At 52.8% G+C, this 27,308-nt stretch overlaps 1 protein-coding gene across 1 annotated transcript; it reads right to left on the bottom strand.

The window, feature by feature from the left end:
• Positions 1 to 2,493: 2,493 nt before the first annotated feature.
• Positions 2,494 to 23,904, bottom strand: DMKN (dermokine). Its single transcript, XM_059903743.1, has 21 exons — positions 23,503 to 23,904; positions 23,041 to 23,232; positions 22,867 to 22,926; positions 22,538 to 22,621; positions 22,212 to 22,382; positions 21,571 to 21,608; positions 21,102 to 21,192; positions 20,844 to 20,939; positions 19,319 to 19,369; positions 19,127 to 19,174; positions 18,892 to 18,939; positions 16,218 to 16,274; positions 15,806 to 15,853; positions 12,486 to 12,596; positions 12,334 to 12,377; positions 10,628 to 10,712; positions 4,279 to 4,320; positions 4,141 to 4,182; positions 3,919 to 3,963; positions 3,214 to 3,261; positions 2,494 to 2,532 (listed from the first exon to the last, which is right to left on the bottom strand). Exons 1-21 carry the CDS (start codon positions 23,902 to 23,904, stop codon positions 2,494 to 2,496), a joined length of 1,842 nt encoding a protein of 613 aa, XP_059759726.1.
• Between the last annotated feature and the right edge of the window lie 3,404 nt (positions 23,905 to 27,308).

Genomic DNA, 27,308 nt, shown 5'->3' with positions numbered 1-27,308 from the left:
AGATGTTTTTTCCTCCCCTCTGATAGGTTTAAGGAAAAAATTAAAACATTAATAATAGAAGCCTTCTGTCACTTCCGTCCGCCTCCCTGTGCCCCTTCCCTGTCACATGATGGTCTCTCCACCTACGAGGTAACCACTATCCTGAATTTTGCATTAATCATTCTCTTGCTTTCCTTTCTCGGTGGTTCTCAGCCATTAGCATTACCTAGAGAGCTTGTTAAGACATGGATTGCTGGGCCCCGCGCCCAGTTTCTGATTTAGTAGATCTGGGGTGGAGCCCAAGAATTTGTGCTTCTCGGAAACTCTCCTGTGGTTCTGTTGCTGCAGATCCCAGGACTACACTTTGAGAACTGCCTTATCTCAAAGGTACTCTTGCTTTCTCTGTGATGACTTGTATCCTCCCCTAAAACCTAGCCACTCAATAAATGTAGCTTAAGGACTTCCCCTCCTTCTTTCTCTACTCCATTTCCTATCACCCAGTTTATGAGCACTCAATCTTTGCTAAATATTTTAATTGATTGTGACATTTGACCACTTTCCATTTTTTTCTTTTCCGTTAATGAGCCCATTTATAAGTTGCTTCTCATTAGTGTGTGTGTGTGTGTCTCTTATTGTAAGTTAACTAGAAGGATGGGTATAAACAACATTTACATGTCTTATTCATCTAGACTTTAAGCTCCTTGAAAGCTGGAACCAAGTGAAGGGATTCAGAACATGCCACCCCAAAATATTCTTCTTCAATTATTGATTACTGATCATTTTGAGCTGAAGACACTTGTGAAACAGCAGATACAGGAAGGGCTCTCCCTCTTTCTATCTAAGAGCAGGATGTAAATTTTGCCTTGAGAAAGGTGCCCTCCCTGTACCAGGAAGAGAAGAACATTCTTATCATCAGAGACTGAGAGTTGACTCCGGTCTGCATAAACAAACTTACTAAAATAACCCTTATCTTCCATTAGTTTCCCTCACATACTGCCTAGTGACTGAGCCACGATTTATTGCCCCTAGTCCAAGGGCCTTTGCTTTGTCACATCCCCACAGTTTATCATTCTTTTTGTAAAAAGGTATGTACCTTACAGGCTTTTGGACCTAACAACTTCTTTGGGTCTTCATTTTCCTTCTGTGAAGACACCTGTGTATGTGTAAAAAAAAAAAAAAAAAAAAAAAATTAAATTTGTATGCTTTTCTCCTGTTAATCTGTCTCATGTCAGTTTAATTATTAGGCCAGCCACAGAATTTAAGAGGGTAGAAGGAAGTTTTTCCTCCCCCTACACAAGTTTAATTTCTCTATAGTCTACCTCTTCAAGTAAGCTACAGGCCATAATTTGCAAATTCAGTTGCTCGTAAGAGCCAAAAGACAATTAAATAAATGAAACTTGCCAAGTGGAACTTTGCTGATCTGGAGACCACGTCCTGTGTAAAGAGGGCAGCTGTTAACTTGGATTTAAGCCAATCGCGAGTTCCTTGTTTTCTCATTTTCCCAGTTTTCAAGAGAAACCAGAAATAATCCCAACTAATTCAACATTTTAAGTACACAGAGCAGGCACACAGAGTGCACAAATTCCATACAGAGTACATCTGCAGGAACTGAACTGAATCCATTCCACGTTTCTAGACCTTTGCAGTAAATGGATGGATGGATGGATGGGTGGATGGATGGATGGATGGATGGATGGATGGATGGATGGATTGGTGAGTGAGTGAGTCAATAATGAGTGGTAGCTCTGGGTGGGGGGGCGGTTAGTGGAGAAAACAAGCAATTGTTGAGTACCTGCTCTATGCCTGGCCCTGTGCAAAGGGATTTACACACCTTATCTCATTTGACTTTCATAACAAAACCTCAAGGTAGTTATTATCATTCTTGTTTATTTCCACACTCATTTCACAGATAAAGAAAGGAGGCTTAGAAAGGCCCAGGGTCACACCACCATTTTTCTTTATTTATAACCTACCTAATTTTAAAAAAAGGATTTCAGATGAGCTCTTATGATTTAAGCTGGGTCCTGAGCCTTCGATTCCAGATAGCTCTGTTATACCAAATTGCCACCATCAAAGGAATCAGGTTCCCAGAAGGCAGGTCAGGGAGGGTGCCAGGAGTTCAGGGGGCAGGATTGCTTCCTTGGGGATATTACCAAACCACTCACAGCTTCATGCTTCTCAAGAATGTCAACTAGTACTAAGGTGCTAAGACACAAGGGATCTCTTGCCAGCTTGATATACCTGCCCTTCCCACTTTCTCCTGTCTCGCCACTTACTACCCTCTCAGAAGTCAAGATTTCTGCCTATCAGCCTTGGAGCCCACTCCATCTTAATTCCTTTCTAGAGCCCAGTAGGATAAGGACAGAGATGCAGATACAGGAGCCGTTTTTTTGGAAAACATTTTATTGGAGTTACTGAGGCAGCAAAGAGTGATCATAGATAGGAAGGTGATCAGATCCCACACTGGCCCCCTCTTTCAGTGGTATCAGCAGTGCTGGGTCTCGAAGGGGCTGGTCATTGGGCATCGGCAGCTGCACGGCTCATTCCTCTCAGCTGTGGGGAGAGAGGGTACGGTCAGTTTGGAGACCCTTGGGTGCGGGGAGCCGGAGTCCTAAGAAAGCCCAGGATAGGGTGGGGCCCTGGTAGAAAGGAATCTCTGCCCCAGTCTAAGTTCCTGTTCTCCTCTGAGTTATAGTAGTTGCGATTTCCCTTAGCTTTGTTTTTTTTAATTTTTATTGGAGTATAGTTGATTTACAATGTTGTGTTAGTTTCAGGTGTACAGCAAAGTGAATCCGTTATACATATACATATACCCACTCTTTTTTAGATTCTTTTCCCATATAGGCCATTACAGAGTATTGAGTAGAGTTCCCTGTGCTATACAGTAGGTCCTTATTAGTTATCTATTTTATATATAGTAGTGTGTATGTGTATGTCAATCCCAATCTTCCAATTTATCCCTCCCCGCCTTTACCCCCGCCCCAGGTAACCATAAGTTTATTTTCTACATCTGTAACTCTATTTCTGTTTTGTAGGTAAGTTCACTTGTAGCCTTTTTTTAGATCCCACATATAAGTGATATCATATGATATTTGTCTTTCTCTGTGTGACTTACTTAGCTTTGATCAGAAGAAGGTGTATCCTGCCTTCACTTTCCCCACTCTCCCACTCAGATCCTCTGCTTTTTCCCTCACCCCCAGCCTCCTTTCTCTCCTAATGCCCACTGCCTCTTACCTTAGGAAAAGCATCCCAGTTGAGGAAAGGAAGTTTCCTTTTGACAGACTAAAACAGAAAAAGAGAATGAGAGTGATGTGTTACAGGTCAGGTGAGCATGGATCAGTAAGCGCTTGCTGAAGAGCTCTCTGTAGTGGTGACGGTATCATTGTTTTATAATTACAGTAAGCATTAATATTTCCTGAGCACTTTCTCTGTGCCTGCCTTATACTGACTGCTTTACAGGCATGATTTCATTTGGTCTTCATAGCAGTCTTTTGATGTCGGTACTGTCTTCGTCCCCACATCACAGATGAGGCGATAGAGACTCAGAGAAGCGAAGACATTTGCAAGAGAGCATGTAGCGAGTATGTGCGGGGTCATGCACTACAGGCTCTAATTCCAGCGCTACCACTGACTTAGCCTTCTAAGCTTGGGTAAGTCACCCAACTTAGAACCTCAGTTTCTTCCTGGAGGATGAGGGAATTCGAATAAACTCTTGACTGATTAAGTTCTTCCTTTTCAGAGATTGTCTTTGTGGGCCACGTTAGGAGAATAAGGTCTGGCCATGACAGCCTCCCCAGGAAGTTTTCTTCACTTGGGCAGCATCCAAGTGGGACAGTTACTCCCTCCTAGAACCCAGGAAAGAACCAAAAGGGCTAGACTAGAATGCGTTGCCACTACCCGGACAAACAGTCAGGAGAAAAAAGGTGCCCAAGCACTTACCTCTATGAGGGCGTGCCAGTTCAGGAAATCATTCCCCTCCAAAACCTTTACAGAGAGAGAAAGAGACCAGAAGAGGATCAGTTCCAGGGAAGGACAGAGCTTAGCCCCTAGCCCTCTGGGAAAGGTGAAGGACCATGACAGCTCTGCAAGCTCTCTACCCAGGCTTTGATCTCCTTTAGGATGTGGATATTTATGGGGGCCGAATTAAAGAATTAAACTTACAGATCGCAACTTGTCAACGTTCAGGAGCTGGGCATAAGTGGCCTAGGCAAAGAAGCAGGGTGTTCAGAAAGTTATTTAGGAACATGAACAGATAGGGGACGAACTCGTAGTCAGATGGTGGGAAAACAGGGGATTTACCTCGTCGGGTCCTGGCACATTTTTACCAACGGTGATTCCTTCCTGGAAAGCGAAGGGGAGAAAGGGGACGAATGATCACACGATGGCAAATCCCCTTCCCCAAACCCTCTCTGCCAGCTCTGCTTCCCTGCACAGGCCAGTCCCATTCTCCACCACGGGGCCTCCGTTAACCCACTCTGTCCCAGAGTGGCGGATGATTGACAGATGTGCAGATGTGGAGAAGGGATGGGAGAGTGGCACGTGGGAGACAGAGAAGTCGGAGCCCAGGCCCGCATCCACTGCCGGCAGCAGGAGGAGAGGGTGGAGAAAGAGGATTCCTCCCAAGAAAAACGAGCTAGTGTGGTTCTGCCGTGGACTCGGGGTGTTCCTGAGACACCCACGCTCAGCCCATGGAGCTGGCGCGGGAGATTGGAAGGCAGGTGGGAGCCAAGTTTCTGAGGTGCCCTGTCTGCCTTTACTTGCTGGAGGTTGGTTTGCTTTGTGACTTGAATTGCCACCAAAGTTTGAGTCTCCGTCTCCCTGCTCCAGCTGGTAAGCCCACCTCCCACCCCCGGACTTCAGTGCCTCCGATCTGTCGCCCTCCCAACCTCAGCTGCCCAGCTTCATTGCCCCTCATTTCTTCCTTCCCACCACAGAGGTCACAAACAGGTAGCCTACAGGCTAGACCCAAATGTTTAGATCTCATCGCAATTTGGTTTGTTTGTTTTTTAATTTGAATTAAAGGTTTTTAATTAGTAAGGATTCATAAATCCGATTTCCAGGTTCTCTTGAAAATTTTTAAACTCCGGCCACACTGGGTACATTTTCCCACTTAGCAGCAGTCATATGGCATAGAGACTGTCCCCTTCCAGATTGGGCAAATTCACTCCACCTCCCCTGAGGCCCCACCAGCACTCTTGCTCACCGACATCACTTGCTGGGATCCTAAGCAGTGGAGTCTGTGACCCCCATCGTAGACTTGCGAATCCAGCATGGACATTCCCCCATCCCCCGCACAGTGCGATAAGGTGGGGAGAGAGGGACCTCAGGATTTTTCCTGGCTGGAGACTGACTCCTAAGGATTCTTGATATGGCTTAAGCTCCAGAGGTAACAGGGCGCTTCAAGCCACCTGAGAGCCATTCCCAGGGATACAAACAAAACAGATGTGGGGCTGAACCCAGACGACCAACTTCAGCCCCTGTCTCCTCTCAGGATGTCCAGCCTCTACCCCACACTTTACCATCCTTTCCAGAAATATAAGCCTCTCTGCCCCTTCCCAGGAATGCTTTGTCTCCTTCCTCCTTTCTTCCCTTCCTCAGAGCCCCAGCTTCTCATTCAGCCCCTGGTAATAGCCAAAGATAAGAGCCGCTTATCCAGTGACTGATTGAGTCAGCTAATAGTATAAGAGAAAGAGAACCCAGGTGAGGTGCTCACCTCAGAACTGCCCAGGGCAGCCCCCTGAGCAGAATGGAACGCCAGGAGAGACAGAAGAACCACAGCAGCAAGAACTGGGATCTTCATGGTGTCAAGTTTGGGGTGTTCTGAGGCAAGGCAAGGCTTGCCCTTTATATTCCCAGGGAGGCAGATCTGAACAGAACTGGGGTCCCCACCCTTCTGACTCACCCCCAGATTCTGTCGCCCACCCCTGGGGCTCTGGGAAGGGGAGGTGTGGACTGTTTCCCACTTACCTTGGATTTCTCAATTCACATCCTGCCCTGGGCACTTGGAAGGTAGGCTGGCAATGGGGCTCTTCATGCAAATGGAGCTGAGATGGAGACAGGTTGGACCTGTCCCTCCAAGGGACTGGCCATGGGACCCAAGCAACCTCTCCTTTTGTCTTTGTCACTTTTCCTTATATTTCTTCGTTCCTCTCTTATAATTCAGGCTTTTTCCCACCCTATCCAATTCTGTCTAAACTCCCTATACTGGCATTGAAGGCCTTCCATGCTCTGACCTCAACCCACCCTTCTAACTTTTCCTTCTTTCATTCCCATTGCACATACTTCACTTTCTGGCCAAACTGGACTCCTTACCAAAGATACCCTTCTTTTTCCTCCTCCAAGCAGCTGCCCATGTTACCCCTTATGCCTAAAATGCCCTTCTCTCATCTCTTGTTTTCAGAACCCAACATCCATCCCAAATTAAGCTTCCCGGATGTCTCCCATCATCTGCCATCCCCCTCCCCAAACTTTTCCCTTCTCGTAATTGCCATAGCAATTCATTTGTATCTCTCTGGCATTGTACCTAGAGTAACTTGTGTTCTTCCCTCTTAGAATATCAAGTTCTTGAGGTCAGGAACTATGTCTTAATCACCTTTATATCACCATGCCCTAGCACCATGCCCTTACACAGTGGAGGCGGATTCAACATATGCTAGATTGGATATCTTAGAATTCAAGCATCCTTCCACCAAGTTGTGCGCTTTCTTCCTTTGGGGCTGGACCCATTATCCAGCTGCCCATCTTATACTCTTGGGTCGTCAGAGAGGTAACTGTCTTGAGCTAAGAAGACAAAGAATAGAGAAACACGGGGACTTCCCTGCTGGTGCAGTGGTTAAGAATCCGCCTGCCAATGCAAGGGACACGAGTTTGATCCCTGGTCAGGGAAGATCCCACATGCCACAGAGCAACTAAGCCCGTGCACCACAACTACTGAGCCTGCACTCTAGAGACCCCGAACCACAACTGCTGAGCCCGTGTGCCGCAACTAGAGAAAGCCTGTGCAGCAATGAAGACCCAACGCAGCCAAAAATTTAAATAAAAAAAAAAAGAATAGAGAAACACAAAAAAGCAAAAATAGGTCTTAGAGCTACCCAGTTGGGCTCTAGGTCCTGAACTTTGAACGCCTACACCATTTCATTGGGCTTATTCTGCTCCCCACCCAACTCCCCCAGCTTGGCAGTTGTATCACCTCAAAGTGACAAAACATCCTAATCAAGTAGCGTTCTCCACAACTGAGGCTCAGGTGGCCCAACCAGTTCCTGGTGTAATAGGGAGGTGCTGGAACATAGACAGGTGCTGCCAGGACAAAGCAAGACCTCATTTCAGCGTGGCCTCTTTACCCCATCCTGATGCAATACACAGAGATAGCAGGCCTGGAGGCAAAGCGGGCTGGATCTCATTCACCAACGGTCTTCATGAACCCCAGAAGCTTCAGTTCAATTCTCCTCCTGCCCCCACTCCCCAGTCCCCGACATCCTGCCCCTCTTTAGCCTCAGGAAGCCTCCTCCGTTTTTCTAATGGCAGCTCCCCTTTCGCAGAGCTACCTGAAGAGGCAGTGCTTGAGGAAAACTTGCTAAGCACAGATGACCATGTCACGTAGATGTCACGCGAGGCTGGTTCCCAGAGGGGACGAGTGAGAAAATGACAGATGGGTGGAGCACCTCCCCAAAAGGTTTTTCTGGAGGACACAAGTTTTTACGTGTAATGAATTCTCACCAATTAATTAACAGGGACTGAAAGAGCTCATTAACCACCGTTCTGTCACCATAGCGTCAACTGTGAATGAAGTTGAATGAAGAATGAGCAGAATGAAGGATCAACAAAGTAGAGCTGCTATTCAGTAATGAAGTCCAATGAGACCTGCTAGTGGAGCAGCACTTCAGCCTGGGTAATTCCAGAGCAACAGATCAGCCCAACACCGTCATCTGCTGGGCTCCAGCTTTCTTTTCCAACAAATTGATTTCCCTGTTTCCCTTTCCGCCTCATGCTAATGCTGCTAATAATAATGTTAGCCAATTTATTGATGTCGTACTCTGTGGCAGGCCTTGTGCTAGGTATTCTAAACGCACTATCTCGCTGAAATATCACAGTGCTTCTGTGAGATAGGTATTAACAATCATCCACATTCTGTAGGCAGGGGAACCACAGCACATAGAGGTTAAATAACTCACCCTAGGTCACACAGCCAGGGTGTGGCAAGGCTAGTGTTGGAACCCCAGAGTTCCAGAGGCTGCACCTGTATTGCCCCTTTGCTGTACTGTGTCCTACCAAGGGCCTCGGCCAGCCCTAGCGCCCTGTATGAATTAGACCCGTGCCCTGAGAGTCGGGGGGCAAGGCTGCAGTTGACCCCCATTTGTCCTCTCGACCAGGTGTCCTTTTGTGGTGTGCAGCTTGCACAGCCACAGGTGGCAGCTCTGAGCAGACGTGCATTAATTTCAGTGGGTTAAACTATGCTCTTGCCAAATGAAAACAGAGAACTAAGGGATTAATGGTACTCAGTGAGCATATGCCTCAGAGTGAACCTGTGATTGCCTCAGATTCCAGATGCCTATTATAGTATGAGCATCTTGTCACAGCAAGTGTGTGTTTAAAAGACAGTCTTCAGGCTCTAGTGTTTGAAGTTCTAGTGTTTAAAGATGGGTTCTTTTATCTAATGCCTCTAAATACAAACCTGCTACTTCATGTGCACAACCGAAGGAATTCTGTTCTTTTTCTGGAGGGAAAAAACTGGCTGTGCTAGACTTATGATCGATCTCCATTTGGCACCATCCTGATGGATTTTCAAGGGTAATTTTGGCTTTACATGATTTATGCTGTAAATGCTAATCTAGAGTCTAGTGTCTCTCTCCCAGTTCCCTCCCCTTCCCCCACCTAAACTGCCTCAGTGAGTTTGTGTTCCCCGAGGGTCCAGTGTCCAATGGTTGGGCAGGCTGGGGAAGAGAGGGGAGGGGGATCCCCACCGGCAGAGGGTCCCAGCGGTTGGGGTAACAGGTGGCAGGAGAAGCTACCTGGAATTCAGCGTTGGCTGCATCACAGAGGGTTAGTGGAGTCGGACAGAGGCACAGAGCCTGGCTCTGCGTCACCCCAGCTCCAAGTCTGCTTGATCTAGTTCCCACTCCGAGAATACCAGTAAACCCCTGTTTTCCCACAGGTCTTCACCCACCCCACCCCAAATCTGCCAGAACTTGAGTGTGGGTAGGAGGCCAGGCCCAGCCTTGATTGCTACATTACAGACACACCTAGGGGCTGGGAGCCAGCCTCCTGGGTTCAGGGAAGGAATGGGGGATTTGAAGGGATGCACACTGGGGCCTCAGGGTCTTGGTGAACATCTAGGTGAAAAGCCTAGAATCATTGGAGAGAAAGGGGGCTGGGGTGTGGGCTACTTGGGGGCAGAGCCCAGGGGACCCCTGTCCCATCCTGTCCTCCCTCTGCCAGTGTTAGGGTCACACCCAAGAAAGCAATCACGTTGCCCAGCAGGTCTGGTTTCTTCCTTTACCTCCCACCCTCTGCCCTGTGCACGCTTTGCTTAAACTTCTCCCAGGAAGACCTCTTGGATTGAGCCCACTTAATTCTGATCTCTCCTTCCATCCTCTAACCCAAATATTTATTAAACAGCCATTTTGGCTCCTGGTGCTGAGGATTCGAGATGGACAGGGTACCTGTCCTGTGAAACTTATGTGCCAGTTAAAGAGAGACAGAGATTATAACCTAACAAAAAATTAGGAAACAAGATCATTTCAAGAACATGACAAGTTCTGTGCAGAAAATACAACAAGGTGATGTGATAGCGATTGGGTAGGTGTCCTTGGTTAAGCTGGCTTGGGGTTTTGAATTTAGACCAAAAGCCGTTAAAGTTCCATCCTTCTGAAGATCTCGGGCTCCAGGGAAAGGTAGCAGCAGTGTTCCTTGGGAGCTTTTCCCAGCAGGTCCAGGTTGACATTGGACAGGGAAGCCAGAGCCAAATGGTGCTAAGCCATGCCGAGGGGATGTTATTCTACAACTAATGGAGCTTGTGGGGGATTCTGAGCAGGGGATCTTCCCTGGCTGCTGTGGGACAATGGACATTAGGGAAGAATCGAAAGTCAGAGGCTCTGCCGTGAAGCTGCTTTAGAGGCTCTGGCAGGAAAAGGGGTTGGCCTGCCGGTTTATGAGAGTCCTTTACACCTGAGGGCCTTAGCCTGCTTCAGCTAGTGCTTTAAACTTCAGAGGGTGGCTTTCAGCCCTTTGGACCAGGAACGCCCCAAGTCCAGAAACATGTTGACCACTTCAGCTTCTCCCTCAGTCCCTCAGGGACTGGCACGAGGCGACCCGAGGTCCAGCAGTCTGTAGCGCTCACCCCACACCCCAGGAAGCCCGCTGTCAGTCAGCTGGAAGGACTGAGCCTCAGCCCCGGGACGGGCCGCGCTCCCTTCCCTGTGGCTGCGGGGAGGTACCGCAAGGCCCTCCCTTCCCACGTGAAACCCAAGATGAAGAGAAGGCAGGAGCCGCAGTTTAAGGACAGAAGCGAGAAGAGGATGCACATCAAGTTCGTTCCCCCAAGTCCTTTTTGGGCCCGACTTCTTTCATGTATTCATCAACTGTTTGAGGCCCACCCTGTGCCAGACCCTGTGCTAAGCCCTGGGAATGGAACAATGATCAAGGCAGGCACGGTCGTGCCCTCGGGGAACTTGCAATCTCTGAGGGCGTCACTTAGCTGGCAGGGTGCTTCCTGGCCTCCTTTCATTTCCCGGTCCCTGAGGGGAGGTCAAGGACCTCAGAGGTGTCAGAGAGTGGTGGGGCCCCTTAGTTTAGGCTCACTGTATGGGCTTGGCGGGACTTTGCTCAGAGACGCTAAGCACAGACCCCTCTCCCCCCATGCCCAGGGCTCCTCGGCTGGTGATCAGCCCGGGCTCAGCCTGCACCCCAGCTTCTGGCTGTTTCCTTGGTGCATGAATGGAGTAGAAGTTTTTCACCACCCCTCTGTCTCCTGGAGAGCCTCTAGGGCACGTGACAAGGGACTGGGTACTCGCCACTCCCCCCAGCTTCCTAAACACGTCAACCCAGACTCACCCTCGTCCATACCGTGGTGTGTGCACGAGGCTCAGGCGTATTCTCTGCTGGCCCCGCGCTCTTCCTCCTGCCCCTCCCTGACCCTCCAGGATGGGTCTCCTCTCTTGGAACAGCCCGTTATCTCCCACCTCCTGATTTCAGTAGCTTCCCTGTGGCTTTCTCAGGCCAGTGGAACGTCCGTGACTGCTCCAAGTGCAGTAAGCTTGCTAGTCACGTGTAAATTGGGCAAAGATGATTTTTCACAGATGGAGAAACCCAGGCCCAGGGAGATCCGATAGCTGCTTCTCGTCAGGACCTCCCAGTCTTCCCTCTCTCGGCGCATCCTGTATACCCTTCTCAGGAAGAAGGCGAGTTACCTGACCCTGGACCTCCCTCTTCCCTCCACCCTGATCCAGGCCACCAGTGTAGTATCAAAGAATAAAATTTGCCCAAGTCTTAGGGAAACAAGACTCATGTTTTATTTCCACAGAGAAACTCTAAAGTAGGACGCGCCTCCCCTGAATTTCTGTCACGGTGATTTCAGGTCACAAAATGGAGCAGGTGAAGCAATGGCTGGCGTATCCACTGAGGCCGATGGTCAAGGAGACACCACCGTGGGTGGGAGGAAACAAGGGACAGACAGACAGGTCCCCAACCTAGAAAAAGCAGGTGTTAGCACCCAGACCAAGAGCTGGGGGAGGGGCACAGTCAGGTCCCTTGATGACTGATGGTTTTCAGGGCTTCGGTCGCGGTTGGAAGTGATTTTCTAGAAGACAAGAAAGGAGAAAATGGTAGAACGCGGCCACTCCTAGAGCTGCTGAAACCAAGCATCCTCTCACCCAGCTTCTGCGCCCACAGTTCCCTCGTGTCCCGCCTATGTCACCTGAGGTCCCCTCACTTTCACTCCCTAAAGCAAATATTACCTCTTCCCCACCGGCGACTCACGTCTTCCTGCCTCTGAACCTTTAAACCCGAAAGGCTCACCTCACTCTAGTCCCCCCGACCCCATCCCCCGGACAATGCCTATGCTGTTCCCGGTCCTGAACCCAGCCTGCCTTGCTGTTCTCTGGCCCCACCTGGCCCTGCCTCGGTCAGGCCACCACCCAGCATTCAGAGGGTGTTCCGAGTGCTCTAGGTCATTTTCTCCTGAGTCTTTCCCCACACCCCACACTGGGGTCTCCTCCTCCTTAATACCTTTAGTGCGTCCACCCAGAGCAAAGGGAGTGCCAAGCCCCCAGCCCTCCCTCCCTGCGCCCACCCCCGGGCGACTGTGCCTCAGCTCCCGGCTGATGCAGCCTGGCACTGCACACTCTGACACTCACCTACCAAAACTTCACCCACTGCAGCAGGTCAGGTCGCGCCCGGGAAGCCTGCAGGACAAAGAGAGTGTCTGAGTGGACAGAGCACCGTCCCCGGCACACCCTCTGGCCTCACACCCCTTCTCTCGCCAGCCGGATTTTCTGTGCCCCAGTACTTACCGAGGAAGAAATCGTGACTCCCCACTGTAAAGAGAAGACCAGAGGAGGTGAGGTGAGGACCTCAGTGTCCTGTCTGTACTCGACCATGTCCTTAGGGCTCAGGAAGGGCCCCTGGCGGGTACAGGCTCAGACCAGGATCACCCCAAAGGTCCTTTGGTCTGACTGTGGTCCTTCAGCCACAGCAGATTTCTCACCCTGAGTGCATTTTACCTAAGATCATATTGAATATGGTCCCTGAGCACACACTGACCAAGGGGGTGAAAAGAGGAAAGGTAGGTCTCCCTCTGCCTGCTAGGGGGATAGAAATTGGCCATGAGCGATGAGCGATGGGCAGAAGTGGATACCCACAGGTAGTGTTAACTACATCTTCACCTCCTTTCAGTCAGCAGCTAGTTTCTGATCTCTCAGTAGAAGTCCTCTCCCCAAGGGCAGGGGCTTTATTATTCTGAGAGATGGAGGGAAATACTGCCTGTTTGTTTGTTTGTTTTTAACCAGCCTAATTAGTATTTAGCACATTCATTTACTGAATTTATCAGATTGTTTTCTTTGCACCCGAATAAAACAAAATCCTCAAATTTTTTTCCTGTTATTTCCTTTGTGAAAGGAAGCATTTATTTTCCCACCAACCAAGAGTTTCTGGGCTAGCCTCTTCTTCCCAAGAGGTCAGCAGTTAAAGAGGTGGAAAGCAGACAAAGGAAACCTGTCTGTCTGTTTTGCCGTGTGTCATGTGATTTTTTTTTTTTTTTTTTTTTTTTTTTTTTTTTTTGGAGCCTTATATTCCTCATTGAGAGGATCTTGGGTCCCAGTTTTCTCCATGGCAGGTAATGCACCCACGGCTCCCCTAGAACCTTTTCTGAGTGAGTGGGTGTGAACCTTCTACCCTTCTCTTCCAAACTGCTCTCAGGGAGCTGAAGTCCCCCTGCACAGGGGTGAGGAGACATGACTATCAAAGTGAACAGGATTCGGCCTCAGCTAGCCTACCCAGAGGACCTTGGCAGTGAAAGCCTCACCCACCTCGCCCCCAGGCAGACCCCATGCAGTGGGAGTCAGGGCGGTTGCAAGCCTTCCCTTAGTGGGGATCTTGGCTGAGTGCTGCCCCCCAGTGGCAGTAGGGTGTGTCTACTGGTTATAATCGTCGTTCTGCGGAAGGAAGCAGGGGGCGGGAGAGAAGGGATGAAGGCATTTTGCTCCCACATCCCGGCCCTGGCTGGACCTTTCTCAAAGCCCCTGCCTCCTCCCCTCCTTGTGTCATGTGTTTTCTTCTACAGAATCTCCTTCAGCGAGAGCCCACGCCCTCACCTCGCTTCATGGTCCCAGCCCAGATGGCCCTGCCTCCCTCGTCCCTCCCCACCTCTCCCAGCTCCTCAAGTGTTCCTGGGGAGGTGAGTCGAGGAGACCAACGAAAGAAATGAAGTCTGAATCAGGTGGTCGGGTGGCAGTTACCTTACCTTAGAAGTTACAGCTTCCACGTCTTGGCATCCTGTGCCAGGCTGAGAAAATTACAGAACGGGGCATGAGGAGAGAGAATTGCCGATTGGCCAGACCCGGGAGCAAGGCTGAGAGGAACCAAGGACCTTCCAGGGCATCCTGAGGGAGAGGCTCACCTGACCAGCACCGCCTACCCTCCTCTGGTCCGATGACGCACAGATGCGAAGGGAGAGGGCGCCGGGGTGAGGGTGGCTCCGTGGTGCTTCAGGCCTTGCCGGACTCTCGGGGCTCCAGCATCCCACCGCCCAGGCTCTGCCCTCCCTTTAGAGCCCCAGCATCCCACCCGGCCCACCCCACCCCTCTCAGTGGTCTGTGATAAGTGCCGCCTACAGAGAAGGCCTGGAGGAAACTGATGGCCCAGATAGACACAGGACAGATTTCTACACTCAGCATTGGGCAGCCAGGGTAGAGAACAGGTTGGCAACACCTCCGCCACCCAGGCACCTGGAGCCGGAGCTAGAATAACAAATGAGCGGTACCCGCACAAGCTCCCGGGGCAGAGCTGGGCACCTCAGCCCCAGCCTGCCTTCTGCCTGCAGCAAACCCTGCTCCCCTCATAGACCTTTTAATCCCTGTTCCCAAATGCTGTTCTCTACAGGGTCCTTGGAAGGATGGTCTGTTATCCATAGAGGCGAAGTGAAGTACGTTAGGTTAGCTCTGAGTCAAAGGAGAGAAAGGAAGGGGAGAAATACAAGAAAGCAGATGGAGCCCCCTTACGAAGCACTGCAGACACGCAGGCCACCTCCCCTGCCGATCGAGGCAAAGGGGAAAATCTCCTCAGTAGGAGGGAAGTTTAGTTCCTGCCATTGTCACTTCTCTACTAGAAACACACACACACACACACACACACACACACACACACACACATACACTCTCTCTCTCTCTCTCTCTCTCTCTCTCTCTCTCTCTCAGGGTCAGAATGGTCTTCCCAAGTCTGGCTTAACTCTCTGCCTTATCCATACCTGAATTCTAACCCCACTATTAGGCCTTACACCGTGGGCACAAACTGATAGACCACAGGCCTCCAGACATTTTTTGCTTGGTCCACATGTTTAAATTAAATTAGTTGCAAACAGTTGAAAACCAGATTTCTAGCTTTTCTTGAAAAATCAGACGATGTGGCCCCATCTGTCCAGCCTCACGTGCCCACATGGACAAGTGAGTGGGCAGCCGTTGCCTCAGTGCCCAAGGGTCCCGATTCCCGAAGGCCACTGGCCATGCGGAATGGACGTGTGGCCTTTGACAGGACCCAAAGGCCCTGCCCATCTTTCCCAGAACCCAGATAATCAGACCCCCTGCACCTGCCTGCACTCGACCATGACCCTCCCCCCTCCCCCCATGCATACTGCCCTCCCTCCCGCTGCCCTTCAACTTTCCTCCCTAGTGACCCCTTTCCAGCCCTGAGAGTTGACCCCAGTCCCAGGTCCCTCCCTCTTCCCCACCACATGGTCCCCTCCACCTGCTCACCCTGCAGTACCCACGCAGCTGTGGCTTCCCCCAAGCCAGGCCACGCCCAGCAGGCGGAGACAGTGGCTGGCTTCGTGATCTTGTGCCTGTGGAGGCCCTAACCCTCGACCTCGGCTTTTATCCCAGGGAGAACCGCCCACCCTGCTCCTTCTTCAGTGACTCACAGCTTCCCTCTCCCATCCCACCTCCACTCGTGAGGCGTTGCACAAAGGGAGGAAAGTGGGAAGGGAGGGAGGCACCCCCCCCCTCAGCAGGGAGGGGGAGGAACCGGAACAGAATCTGCAAGCCACTGCCCAGGGCCCAGAACCCCGTGTCCTCAGAGCCGAGCTTCCCGACCCTGAAATGAGGGGGTCCGCTGCCCTTACCTCAATAATTGCTTTCCAGTTCAAGAACGGAGTGTTGCGTTTGAAGTTCTGGAGGGAGAAGTAGACATGAGCGGGGCCACCAGGAAAGAGAATTCCAAGGGTGGAGGGGGGCGGCTGGCTGGGAAAGTATCAAGATCATGTTCAAGAACAGGCTTTGGCGGCTGGGTGTAGTTTGGAGTTAGATAAAGATAAGCCTACAGGAGACTGAGGGTGTTAGCATTTCTGATGACATTGGTGATAAGACTTGGGTGAGGTTACCTATCTCAAAGGTGAGAAGAGGGGGAATTCTGTGACAGGGAGGCTGGAGGGAGGGGTAGCTGCCTGGAGGGAGGGGTAGCTACCTGGAGGGAGGGAGGGGAAAGGGAAGGATGACCAGGAGCCTCAGTTCTTCCAAGAAGGAGAGTTCTCCTACCTCCCAGAGTCTCCTGAAGTAGAGGAGGATGCGAGTGCTGGGCTTTGAGACTTGGCCCTGTGGATGAAAGTGGGGAACAGCTGAGCAGGGGGTCTGACCCTTGCTCACCTCAGCCCCTGCTCCTGTGACCACCATCCCTCAGCCTACAGGATTCACGGTGACTAAGGTCCAGGGGGAGCTGGGTGTCTTTAGGGACACCAGAAAACTGTTTCTGGAAACAAGGAGAGAGAAGCTAGGTCTCTGGAGCCACTAACCACCCCTCCGTCACATACACAGCACACGACACCATTCTTCTCCAGCCCCGTTTCCCCCCAGCCTCAGGCAGAACACAGCTGTAGCAAAACCTCAGGACCAGAACCTGCCCCTGACATTTCCACCTTTTCACCTGCCACGCCACCTCCAGCCCATCTCCCAAAGCTGTAGGGCTGAAGTCTCCCTTTCCTAACCCCTCCTGGAACAACAGTGGAGATGTAAGAAAGGAGCAGAGACCAGGAGTGTGGGACAGCTAATATTTATTTCAAGGACAAGGGTTGAGATTAGTGGGGAGATAGTGGTGTTTTAAGAATGGGGGGTGGGCTTCCCTGGTCAGGGGGACTTCCCTGGTGGCACAGTGGTTAAGAATCCGCCTGCCAATGCAGGGGACATGGGTTCGAGCCCTGGTCCGGGAAGATCTCACACGCCGTGGAGCAACTAAACCCGTGCGCCACAACTACTGAGCCTGTGCTCTAGAGCCCACGAGCCACAACTACTGAGCCCGCATGCCACAACTACTGAAGCCCGTGCACCTAAAGCCCGTGCTCTGCAACAACAGAAGCTACCGCAATGAGAAGCCTGTGCACCGCAACGAAGAGTAGCCCCCGCTCTCCGCAACTAGAGAAAGCCTGCGTGCAGCAACGAAGACTCAAAGCAGCCAAAAATAAAAATAAAAAGTAAATTAAAATTTTTAAAAAAAGAGAATGGGTGGAGGCCCCCATCCATCTGGAGGTCATGGGGTGCAAAAACTCCTCTGGTCCTGGGCAAAGAAATAAGTTCTAAGGGGGAGCTCAAGGACTAGGAATTCAGGGACTAGTGGCCCAAGGCAAGGGTAGATTGGAACCCTGCTCCGGAAATCTGCAGGGACCTTTTGGCCCACGGCTGTCATCGGGGCAAATCCAGAGAGTCCAGCTTGGGCTTGAAACCCACCCCACCCCCATACTTGCCAGGAACGTGCGGTCCCCCGGCCTTACTCCTCACCCTGGCTGAAGTCCTCGGCTGCCTCGTCACCCCTCCCTCCGCCGTGAAGGAGCTGGGGGCTCTCCATCCTCCTTTCTGCCCGCCTCTGTCCTGCCCCTTTCCTAGGAGACCCGATCCTCGGGCGAGCCACCCCAAATGAATCCTGCCTGACTGCAAGCACGCCCCTTACTGCCCCCCTGGATGTGCAGAAACGTTTGGCTGTCAGTCCTCTGGCCCTCTGGGAAGTATCTGTGTGTGCCCTGGGGCTCCCATCAGACCCTAAGTGCCGCATGCTCAGGGGCCTGCTCGCCCCGTGGTCCGTGGTAAGGAGTCTCACCCCTACCAGAGACAGTTCTCTACGAAACAGAACAAAACAGTCTAATTGGTTCATGTCGTTCATCCAAAACAGGACTCCGCTGTAGCTGGGAGCTTCTGCGTCTCCTGTCTTTCACTCCCCACCTTATTGCCAGAAAGTGACGTTCCTGAGGGCTGTCCCTTTGCCTCCCCACCTGCCACCAACCCCCTCCCTCACAAGTTCTGGAGGGCAGGGGTCCTAGTCTGCCTTCTTTTACGTGAAGGGTCAGAAGCTACACTGCTCACAGGAGCCAGGCGGGGGGCTAGAAGAACTGTGCAGGGCAGTGGGAGTCTGACCACCGGAGAGCAAGTCTCCACGGCAGGAAGAAGCTGCCTCTCGGCTCTAGGCTCTCGTAGGCCGTAGAAAGAGGGGCCCGGTGCTGCCATATTGTGTTTTAAAAATGAATCAAACAATCAGTGGACCGCAGATTGCAGCTTCTGCCTTTGGTATTTGGATTGTTCATTTGTCCTTCACCCCTCCTCCCAGTCTACGCCCTCTGCTCTGGAGGTACATCTGCTATTCTGGTGTCCAATCAGCCTGGCCAGGGCTTCCCCTGCAAGAGGAAGGGGTGGGCGGGGAGGAAGGAGAAGCAGGTTCTGGGCCCCAAGCATCTCCTAAGATTACATATGCGCAGGGCCCAGACTGATGGCACCATCAGGCTCTCGGCGTGTTCGCCTCCTTTTCCCATCTCTCTTGGCATCAGTCCTCAGGTGGTCTTTTAGCTTCACCTGATGATTCGGTCCATCCCCTACCTCTGCCTCTGCTTCCTCTCTGGTTCCTGAGGATTAGGCCTACTGACTCTCCCCTTAACCTTCTGGTGTCGAAGGGGAAACTGAGGTTCAGACCACTTCAGGTCTGCATGTTGAGACAGGAAAGAGGCCCATTCCCTCCTCGTCCCCCACTCCCAGCTGTTTCCAAATTTTCCCTCTCTTTTCAGGTCTCTGCTGTCCTTCCTCCTTGTTTTCCTCTTTTCTTTTTAAAGCACTGGCTGGAATGCTCTCTTCGTGACCATCATCATTGCTCCCTGGCTCACCAAGCAAGGGTTTAGCTTTCTTCTCTATATCCTTCTCCCACAAAGATGAGAATGAACGGCCTTCCAGCTCTTACCTTGTTGATGGCGTCCCAGTTATTGAAACCCAGCATGAATTTTAAATTCTGCAGAGAAAAAAAAGGAGAATGACCAAATTGGGTCATAATGTAATTGGCTCAGGGCCCCAGGACACGAGAGGTCAAGGGCCACTGCTGACAGTCATTATAGAAAGAAGACTTCAGCCTGTGGGACCAAGGGACAAAGGTTTGATTTTCCAAAGGAGAGTGAACAGAGCACTCTTGTCAAACTCACCATCCAGAAAGCGTCAAAGTTGAAGAGCCCAGGAGACGTCTGAGAGTTCTAAGGGACCGATGAGAAATGGGATGACAGTAAGAACCCACGCTGTGAGCACGAGGCAGGGGTAGGACATGTGGGTGTCGGGGGGAGGCAGGCGTTGCTTGACACCATGGTCCCGGCCCGAGGAGGAGTGATGTCCTCACTCACCAAGGTGTTGGTTCTATTGACAGCTTCCCCTCCACCGCTAGACCCTTGCCCCTGGGTGGGGAAAAGGGAACTGATGGTCAAGGCTTTACATCCTGTCGTGCATGCCACCTATCATCCCGCTCCTGGCCCCACTCTTCTCCGCTTCTGGTCAAGCCACCTTCTCCTCTTCTCAAGACAGTACCTAAGAGCCCCACCTCCAGAAAGCCTTCCTGGACTGACTCGCTACTTGCTCAGCAGAATAACCCCACCCAGTCCCTTGAATCATATCCATATTCTTGCTCCCCCCCATGCCCTGCTCCCCCAAACACTGCTAGTAGCCAATATGCAGTCCCACTGTGCGCGGGGCACTGCGCCTCCACCCGCCACTCTCCCACGTGGAGATGCCTCCACTTTACAGACGGAGAAACTGAAACGTAGAGCTGTCCAACAGCTTTTCTCAGCATCTGTCTCCGTGTCAGACTCCAGTGTTGGGACTCTGAACCACCTTGATGTGATTACGATGCAGAAAGCTCTGCAGCAACTGAGGGGGGTGAACAAGTTAGGCTTTGCTCTCCCCATTTTACCCAAGAGGGAGCCTGGGCTCAGAGAGGTCAATCGACTTGCCTGGAGACACACAGATGACAGGTAACACAGCTGGCGTTTGAACCCCCACCTTCTGAACCAAAGTTCACTGCCTTTCCACTTGTCAACCCCGCCTTCTTAAATATGGTTTAAAAAAATATCCCCTTGACTATTCTGTCATTTTTGTCTGTTTTTCTACCTCACTATATATTGAAGACTTCGGTATGTATAAAACTAGAAATAGAATTACAAACTGGGAGAGGGTTTCTTGAAACCTGTCTACCCATGAAAGGTTGGTATCCCTGATATGCAAGGAGCTCTTCCAGGGAGCTCTTCCACCACCGCCCCCCCCCCCGCGCCTGCCTCCTCCTCCCCGTTGGGCGTGCTCCTCGCCCTGTGGGCCCCACTCACCCCTGGGGCACGGGCTGGCAACCTCACCAGGAGGCCTGTTAGAAACCAGAATCTCAGCCCCACCCCAGCCCTGCTGAATCAGAATCTGCATTTTCGCAAGACCTCTAGGTGATTCCTGCGAGCCTTAGCCAACACTTCCTCTGTCAGCGCAGCAGTTGCTGACCGAGAGGCAGATTTCCAGAATAACTAGGAGGGAAATGTACGCTCTCAAAACACTGTTTCCAAACTCCTTCAAAGAAGTCACCGAATACTGCTTGCCGGCCGGATATAGGGCATTTGAAACAATCATGTTTCTAAAAGGATCGGTTTTCATACGATTTTTCACAGCCCCAACTGTGAGGTATATCATGTAAGGATCTGCAATTAATTATTACTTCGGAGCTGGTTAGTCTTTTTAGGAGCATGTGTTTGGTTTCTTCCCTCTAGATTGTAAATTCCCCAGAGAGGGGGTTGGGACCATTGCTAGCCTTAGAAGCGGGGCGGAGCGGAGTTGCACTGAGGAGGGCGCACAGCTGCCGTAATGAACTGCAGTCACTGTAAGTTCGGCTCTCACCTGACCCCCAGATTCCCCGGACACGTGGACTTCACTGCGTGGATTGTCGCACGGTGGGAGAGAGAAAGAGAAGACTCTCAGTTCCCAAGAAGACACCTAGTCCAGCCCCCAGATTGCAGCATTTTAACCCCGAGGCTGGCCGCGGGTCCGCCGACCCGGCGGCAGTCAGCCCATTCCCCGCCCATCCCTCAGCGCCTCTTCTTTTCCTTCCCACGGTTGGGGCAGATCTGCACAGGCACGCGCTCGCCGGACGCTCACCTCGGGTTTGTTCCCACCACTTCCAGCCCTGCTACCCGAGGAGAAGCTGGTATTGTATCCCAGCAAGGGAAAGCGAGAGTCCACGTGGGGTCTCCAAAGGGCTTGCAAGGGCCCAAATCGTTCCCCAAACAGGAAGTCATCCCATAATAGGCATTATGATATTTTAACGCCCTCCCCAAGCTCCACACTGTGCCATCTTCAGCCGGTCAGTCACGGAGGGAAGTAATTCGGGGCACAGAGAAGGGTAGGTGTGGCCACGTGTATTTGGAAATGTGGGGTAACTGGGGGATTCTGAGCTGTTGCCTTCCATCCTCCACTTCATGCCAGGGGTGGAAAAGCCACTGGAGCCCAACTTCATAAGAGCCGTGACCCTGGCACCCTGGGGCTCCTTCGGCCCTCCTCCTGCCTCTCCTCACCCCTCACCCTCTCCTGGAAGCTAGAAAGGGGAAGGGACCCCTAGAATCCTTACCTGGGAGTAGCCGCCTTGATCAAAATTTCTAGAGTTTTCTAAGGGTCGGTTGTAGGTGCAGGGGGAAAAGCAGGTAGTACAGGGAGCAGTAAATTAACACTTGGCTTGTTCTTGCCTGAGACCCTCCTCTTGCCTGAGACCTCTCCCAGACCCCCAAGGAAGCCAGCTGTGCCCCCTCTCTGCAGGCCCCCTGATGGGAGTTCCATCCCAATCCGGCTGCCAGGTAGTGGTCCCCTCCTGGCCCTCTCACCCCCCACGTAGGGACACTGCATTTGTTAGCGTCTCCACCTCAGCTCTGTAAATGTCCTTAAGTTTCCACGTGCGGTCCTGCCCCCATCCTCCTGGGAGCTTCCCAAACAAGTGTCATGTTTCCCTGTGCCCACCTCTCTTGCTCCATCCACTACCCCAGCTCTAGTCCGATTTGCCAAGTAGACATGCCTGCAGAACTAGAGGTTAGACAGGAGACAGAGCACCCCCGGCATCACGGAGTGGATGACGAGGGGCTAGAGTGAGCACAGAAGACAGGGCACCTCTTCTGGAAGTTAGAGGGCACATGTAAGCAACACTTCCTGGTGAGGCTGGGAAGGTGGGGAAGAGAAGCCGAGGGAGCCCAGGATGACAACCCCAGTGACGCCACCTACCCTGGGGCTGGCAGCTTTCAGGAAGACCTCGGAGTGGGTTTCCTCAGCAGGGACCACCAGGGGCCCCACCTCTGCCTTCAACAAAGGCGAACTTACCCAGTGGAGCCCAGAACTGCCACCGCTGCTGCCACCACTGCTGCTGTTGCTGCTGCCACCACCGCTGCTCCTTCCCTGGGGGTCAGGAAGAGACCAGAGTGAGGTCTAAAGATGAGGACACCAAGATTGCTTTCCTCCCTCCCCGGCCTCCCTTGCTCAGGAATATTTCCCGCCCAGTCTGAGGGGAGCAGAATTTCTGCAGAATGCCTCAGGTTGTCCTGTCTTCTTACCCCAGAGTTGCTCGAGCTTCCACCTGAGCCAGATGGCAGGCGGTTGGTGCATTGCAGAGGGAAGGGGACGGGTGAGGTTTGAGACTTCAGTCAAAGCCATCCCCACAGGCCAGGCTCTCCTGCTTCCTTGGCTTGGCTTTCTTTCCCAACGCGTCTCTCCTCCATGCCCATCTCACTCTTCCAAGCCTCCTACCCACGCCCATCTCTCCCCTGTCTGATCTGCCTCTTCCCTCAACCCCTCCCCTGCCCGTCTTTCTCTCCTCTTCGTCTCTCCCACTTTCTATCACACGCATCCAGACACCTCTTCTTCTCCAGACTCTTCCTCTTACCTCTGCATTTGGCTTGTCGCTGCCTCTCCCTGAGCCATAAGGAGTTTGGGCCACAGCTGCCTGCAGGGAGGGTGAGACTGAGCATGGGATGGGGAAGGACACGGGGGAGGCGCCAAAAGTGTGGGCTTGAAGGGAGGGAGGTGGCAGGCATCAGGGCCAGGGTGATTACTTTACCTGAGTGTTGGTCCCCACGTTGAATGCCCCTCCATGGCCTCCGTGGCCCCGGGAGCCTCCCTGAGAGTTGGTCCCAAAGCTGCCACCTGAGCCTCCAGAATACACGTGGTCCCAGGGAATCCCTGGACCTCCAGGATTGCCTGGAGAGCCAGAGGGGCCATGGCCTCCAGATGGAGGCTGGCCATGTGCTCCCTGCAAGAACAACACGGCTGCACTGAGTATGTGTGGCCGCCTCGCTCTGGGATGGGGTAGGACAGGCAGAGCAACTCAGATAGAGGAGCCACAGGGAGAAGCAGGTGGAGAGAGACCCCAGGGTGGTGGGGGAGGGATGCATAACATGGAAGGAAACCGGCCCAGACAGCCACCAATAAGGGAGCCATTTCTCCTATTAACTGCTTCCCAGGACTCTCAGTCCAGCTGCCCACAGCCTCCCATTTCCACACCCAGCTTCCAGCCACTCACCAAAGCGCCGTTGCCACCAGGCATCCCCTGCCGGGAGCTGTGGGCAGCATCCACTCCACGCTGAATGACGTTCTCAGCCTGTCTGTCAGCCTCACTCCCAGTGTTTCCAAGAGCATGGGCCGCATCTTCAACCCCATGGGCGAGATCGTCCCCCACCCCGGGGCCCATGGCCTCCTTGACTCCAGAACCCGCTGCCCCTCCATCCCCTCCGCCAGTGGCCTCCCCGACTCCGTGCTTGATGGCCTCTCCCACTTCTTGTCCAATGGCCTCTCCCACCCCGTGTCCAGTGGCCTCCATGACCCCTGCTCCAGCGCTCTCCCCTCCACTCAGCAGTGGGCCAGCCTCCCCACTGCCCAGGCACAGGACCAGCAGGAGGCAGGCCAGAGACCCCTGTAGCTTCATCTCTGCCTCGTTCCTTCTCTCCTGAGTGTCTTCTTCCCACCCAAGTTTACTCGCTTGCCCTTTCCCTTTCCCTGCGTCTGCGTGCCCTCCTCCCTTCTCTCCTTCCTTCTGACTTCTCGTTCTCCCTTCCTCTAGGTCTGCAGCCTTCTCTCTCCTTTCCCAGGTGTCCCTGTCTTCCCAGAGCCCTCCTCCCCGCCGCTACTCCTTATACTGTAGCTTGGAAGAAAGCGGCAGGGCTGGGCAGCCCAGAGTCCCTCCTCCCAGTGACTCAGGCCCAGCCACCCATAGGGTAATGAGCTGTAATTGTGAGTCTGAGAGCCTGTGTCGAAACAGAGAGGGAGCCCGTGCATCAGGGAGGGAGGGGGAAACGGGATGAGACCGGTGCCAAAGTGTTCCCATTTCCCAGCCCCAGGAGTTTGGGGCACAGGGTAGGGGGGTGGGCATCTGAGGAGATAGGCTGGTAGTGTCTCCTAGAGGTGGCGGGGTGGGGGGAGACTTCGGAGAGAGGAATCAGGATGGACCTCATCAGGGAGGCGAGGGTAGGGAACCCAGCGGGATAGGACCCACCCTAGGTGTAAGCCAGCCTGGGTCGGGGACGCCAGAATGGGCGGCAGGTGCCCTTCCTCAGCCTTCCTCTCCTTTTCCATCGGCCTTTGTCTCTCCCATCTCTGTCCCCTCCCATACTGCCACCTAAAGGTGACTGCCTCACACTTCCACACCTTCCAGCCACAGAGAGCCCGGGACCCGGGAGACCGCCCTCAGTGGGGACGCCAGGCGTCTGTCGGGGAAGGAAGTGGCCGCGACCCTGAGAGGGGTCATCGGGGCGTCTCAGCATCCCGGCTGCTCTGGGCTGAGAAAGCTGGGTGTGGAGCAGGGGAGCTGGGCAGGCGGGCCACCCCTAGGGAATGAGAGGGCAAGGGAAGACCTAGGGAGGGAGCTGCTGACCCAGGCACCCAGCCTGTTTATCAGGCCTGGTGGGGGCATGTGTGTGAGCTCACGGCCTGCCGTGAGCGCTGGGACTAAACCAGCGCACCCCACTGCTGCCCCCAGCCCCTCCCAGAGGGGCCAGAGTGGCACTGGCAAGGGAGGAGGGGTCAGCACAGGGGCAGGAGCCCCGGGTCAGCCAGTGGCCCTCTCCCCTGGGCCCAGCTCAGGATGCAGAACTCGGGCAGCCTCCCGAGGTCTCATCGTTGCTCAGCGAGCGAGGCTGCTTCTCCACTCCCAGGAACCCCAGGTCCTCCCACTTGGCACTGCCTTGTGTCGCTGGGACTCATTGCCGAGTTAGGAGGGGCCGGTTTCTATCTGCCTTTCCCAGCGTCTCTCCGTCAGCCTCTCGCTACACGCCAACACCTTCCCCCCAGCTTGTAACATCCGTCACTTCTCACGATGGAAACACAGTCCCTGTCTGTCCTCCGCTGCTCCTTCCCAGCTCCTTGTTATTCCGTCGCTGACTCTTTAATGATGCTAATAGTGGTGGCGGTAATAACAACAAAACTCATCATCATCGTTGTAGCTGCAGTTTATCCAGGGCTTTCTATGCGCCCAGCACCGGACTAAGCACTTTTAGGCTCAGACAGCCCTGGGAGAATCGGTCTTACTCTCGGCCTGTCTGCCAGCCTCATTCCCAGTGTTTCCAAGAGCATGGGCCGCTTCCTCAAGCCCATGGGCGAGATCGTCCCCCACCCCGGGGCCCGTGGCCTCCCTGAATCCAGAGCCTCTTGCCTCCCCATGGGTTGACTCAGCGATGAGTCCCAGTGACCCAAGGCAGTGCCGAGTGGGAGGACCTGGGGTTCCTGGGAGTGGAGAAGCAGGCACCACATTTAGGGACAGAGAACTTGGGGCTCAGAGAGGACATGGTGAGTATGCGGTAGAGGCAAAGATAAGCCCAGCCTGTCTCATTCCTGAGCCTGGCTTCCAGCGTATCCTGTCATCTCCGTGTCTCAGAGCTTCCCCTGCTTTTCGAAACCCTCATTCTTCTCTGGATAGAATTAGTTTGGATTTTGCTCCGGGGCCATGTAAGGGGCAGAGAGCAGGAGGAAATCTGAGGCCTCCGGGGTTGGTGACGGACATCCCAGCCCCCTGAGCCTGCTGCTTCCCATTCCCACGGGGCAGGACCCCAGGGCAGGAGGTGCACGCTCACTGACTCCAAGACTCCTTCCCACACTTCCTTCGTGGGACACCCTTACCATGGTGTAGAGCTGCCCTCTCCCTTCTCTGTTACTGATATTTTTCTTTAAGCCAGCTTACTTTCTTAAGTATATTTTAAGAGAATACTTTATATCACCACTCTAAGTGGAAAGCCAGGCTCACTGGCCCATAGATAGAAAGAACCAGAAAAACAAAGTGAGAAGCCAACAATTGTATTACGTTATAGCTGGTGGCAGCTCCTGTACCCTCTTTGTTAAAAAGGGAGATTAGCAAGTATGAGAGAGGTGTTCCAGGCACAACAGCACAGAGATGGAGTCTTTCTCTTTACCTAATCAGAAAGCTTCAAAGAGAATTAAGAAAAGAGTAAGTTTCTCACTGTGTGATTCAGACTTATTCAAAGCCATGTTCACGAACCACCTAAATTCTCCCATGCCACCAGCAGTCCCATGTTCTACCTTCTGGGAAAAACTACCCTCAGACATCCCTGGACCTGAGGGGTCACCTCAAATCAGTCTTAAGGCATATTTATTAAATACCTGTTGTGAACCAAACAGAAGACTAGGTGCTTTCACATGCATGATCTCATTTAGTCCTCACTATAACCTTGAGAGATAAATATTATTCCCATGTTACAGATAAGGTAACTGATAAGGTAACTGAGGCCTAGAGCTGTTAAACAAACATACAAAATCATATACAAGATCATGGTAAAATGGAGCTGTCAGGACTTCCCTGGTGGCTCATCACGGGGGCGAGGGCAGTGGTTAAGAACCCGCCTGCCAGTGCAGGGGACATGGGTTTGAGCCCTGGTCCGGGAAGGTCCCACATGCCGCGGAGCAACTAAGCCCGGGCGCCACAACTACTGAGCCTGCGCTCTAGAGCCCGTGCGCCACAACTACTGAGCCCACATGCCACAACTACTGAAGCCCACGTGCCTGGAGCCCGTGCTCCGCAACAAGAGAAGCCACCGCAATGAGAAGCCCGCACACCACAGCGAAGAGTAGCCCGCGCTCGCCGCAACTAGAGAAAGCCCGCGCGCAGCAACGAAGACCCAACGCAGCCAAAAATAAATAAATAAATAAAAATGGGGGGGGAAAAATGGAGCTGTCAGAATCTGACCCAGGTAAAGGGGTCAGACTGAACTTGGTAAAGGGGACTTATTTTGAAGTAGCCCCTCCCCCACCCCAGGGTCACGAGGAAGCCGGCCGCCCCACCAGCAGAGGCCCCCAGCAGGGAGGTGCTCTGGACAAGGAGCT

This window comes from Balaenoptera ricei, chromosome 19 (genome assembly GCF_028023285.1).
Source record: "Balaenoptera ricei isolate mBalRic1 chromosome 19, mBalRic1.hap2, whole genome shotgun sequence".
In the NCBI taxonomy this organism is placed as follows: domain Eukaryota; kingdom Metazoa; phylum Chordata; class Mammalia; order Artiodactyla; family Balaenopteridae; genus Balaenoptera; species Balaenoptera ricei.
Note: the sequence above shows the minus strand (reverse complement) of the source record. Positions and strands in the feature narration are given on the sequence as shown.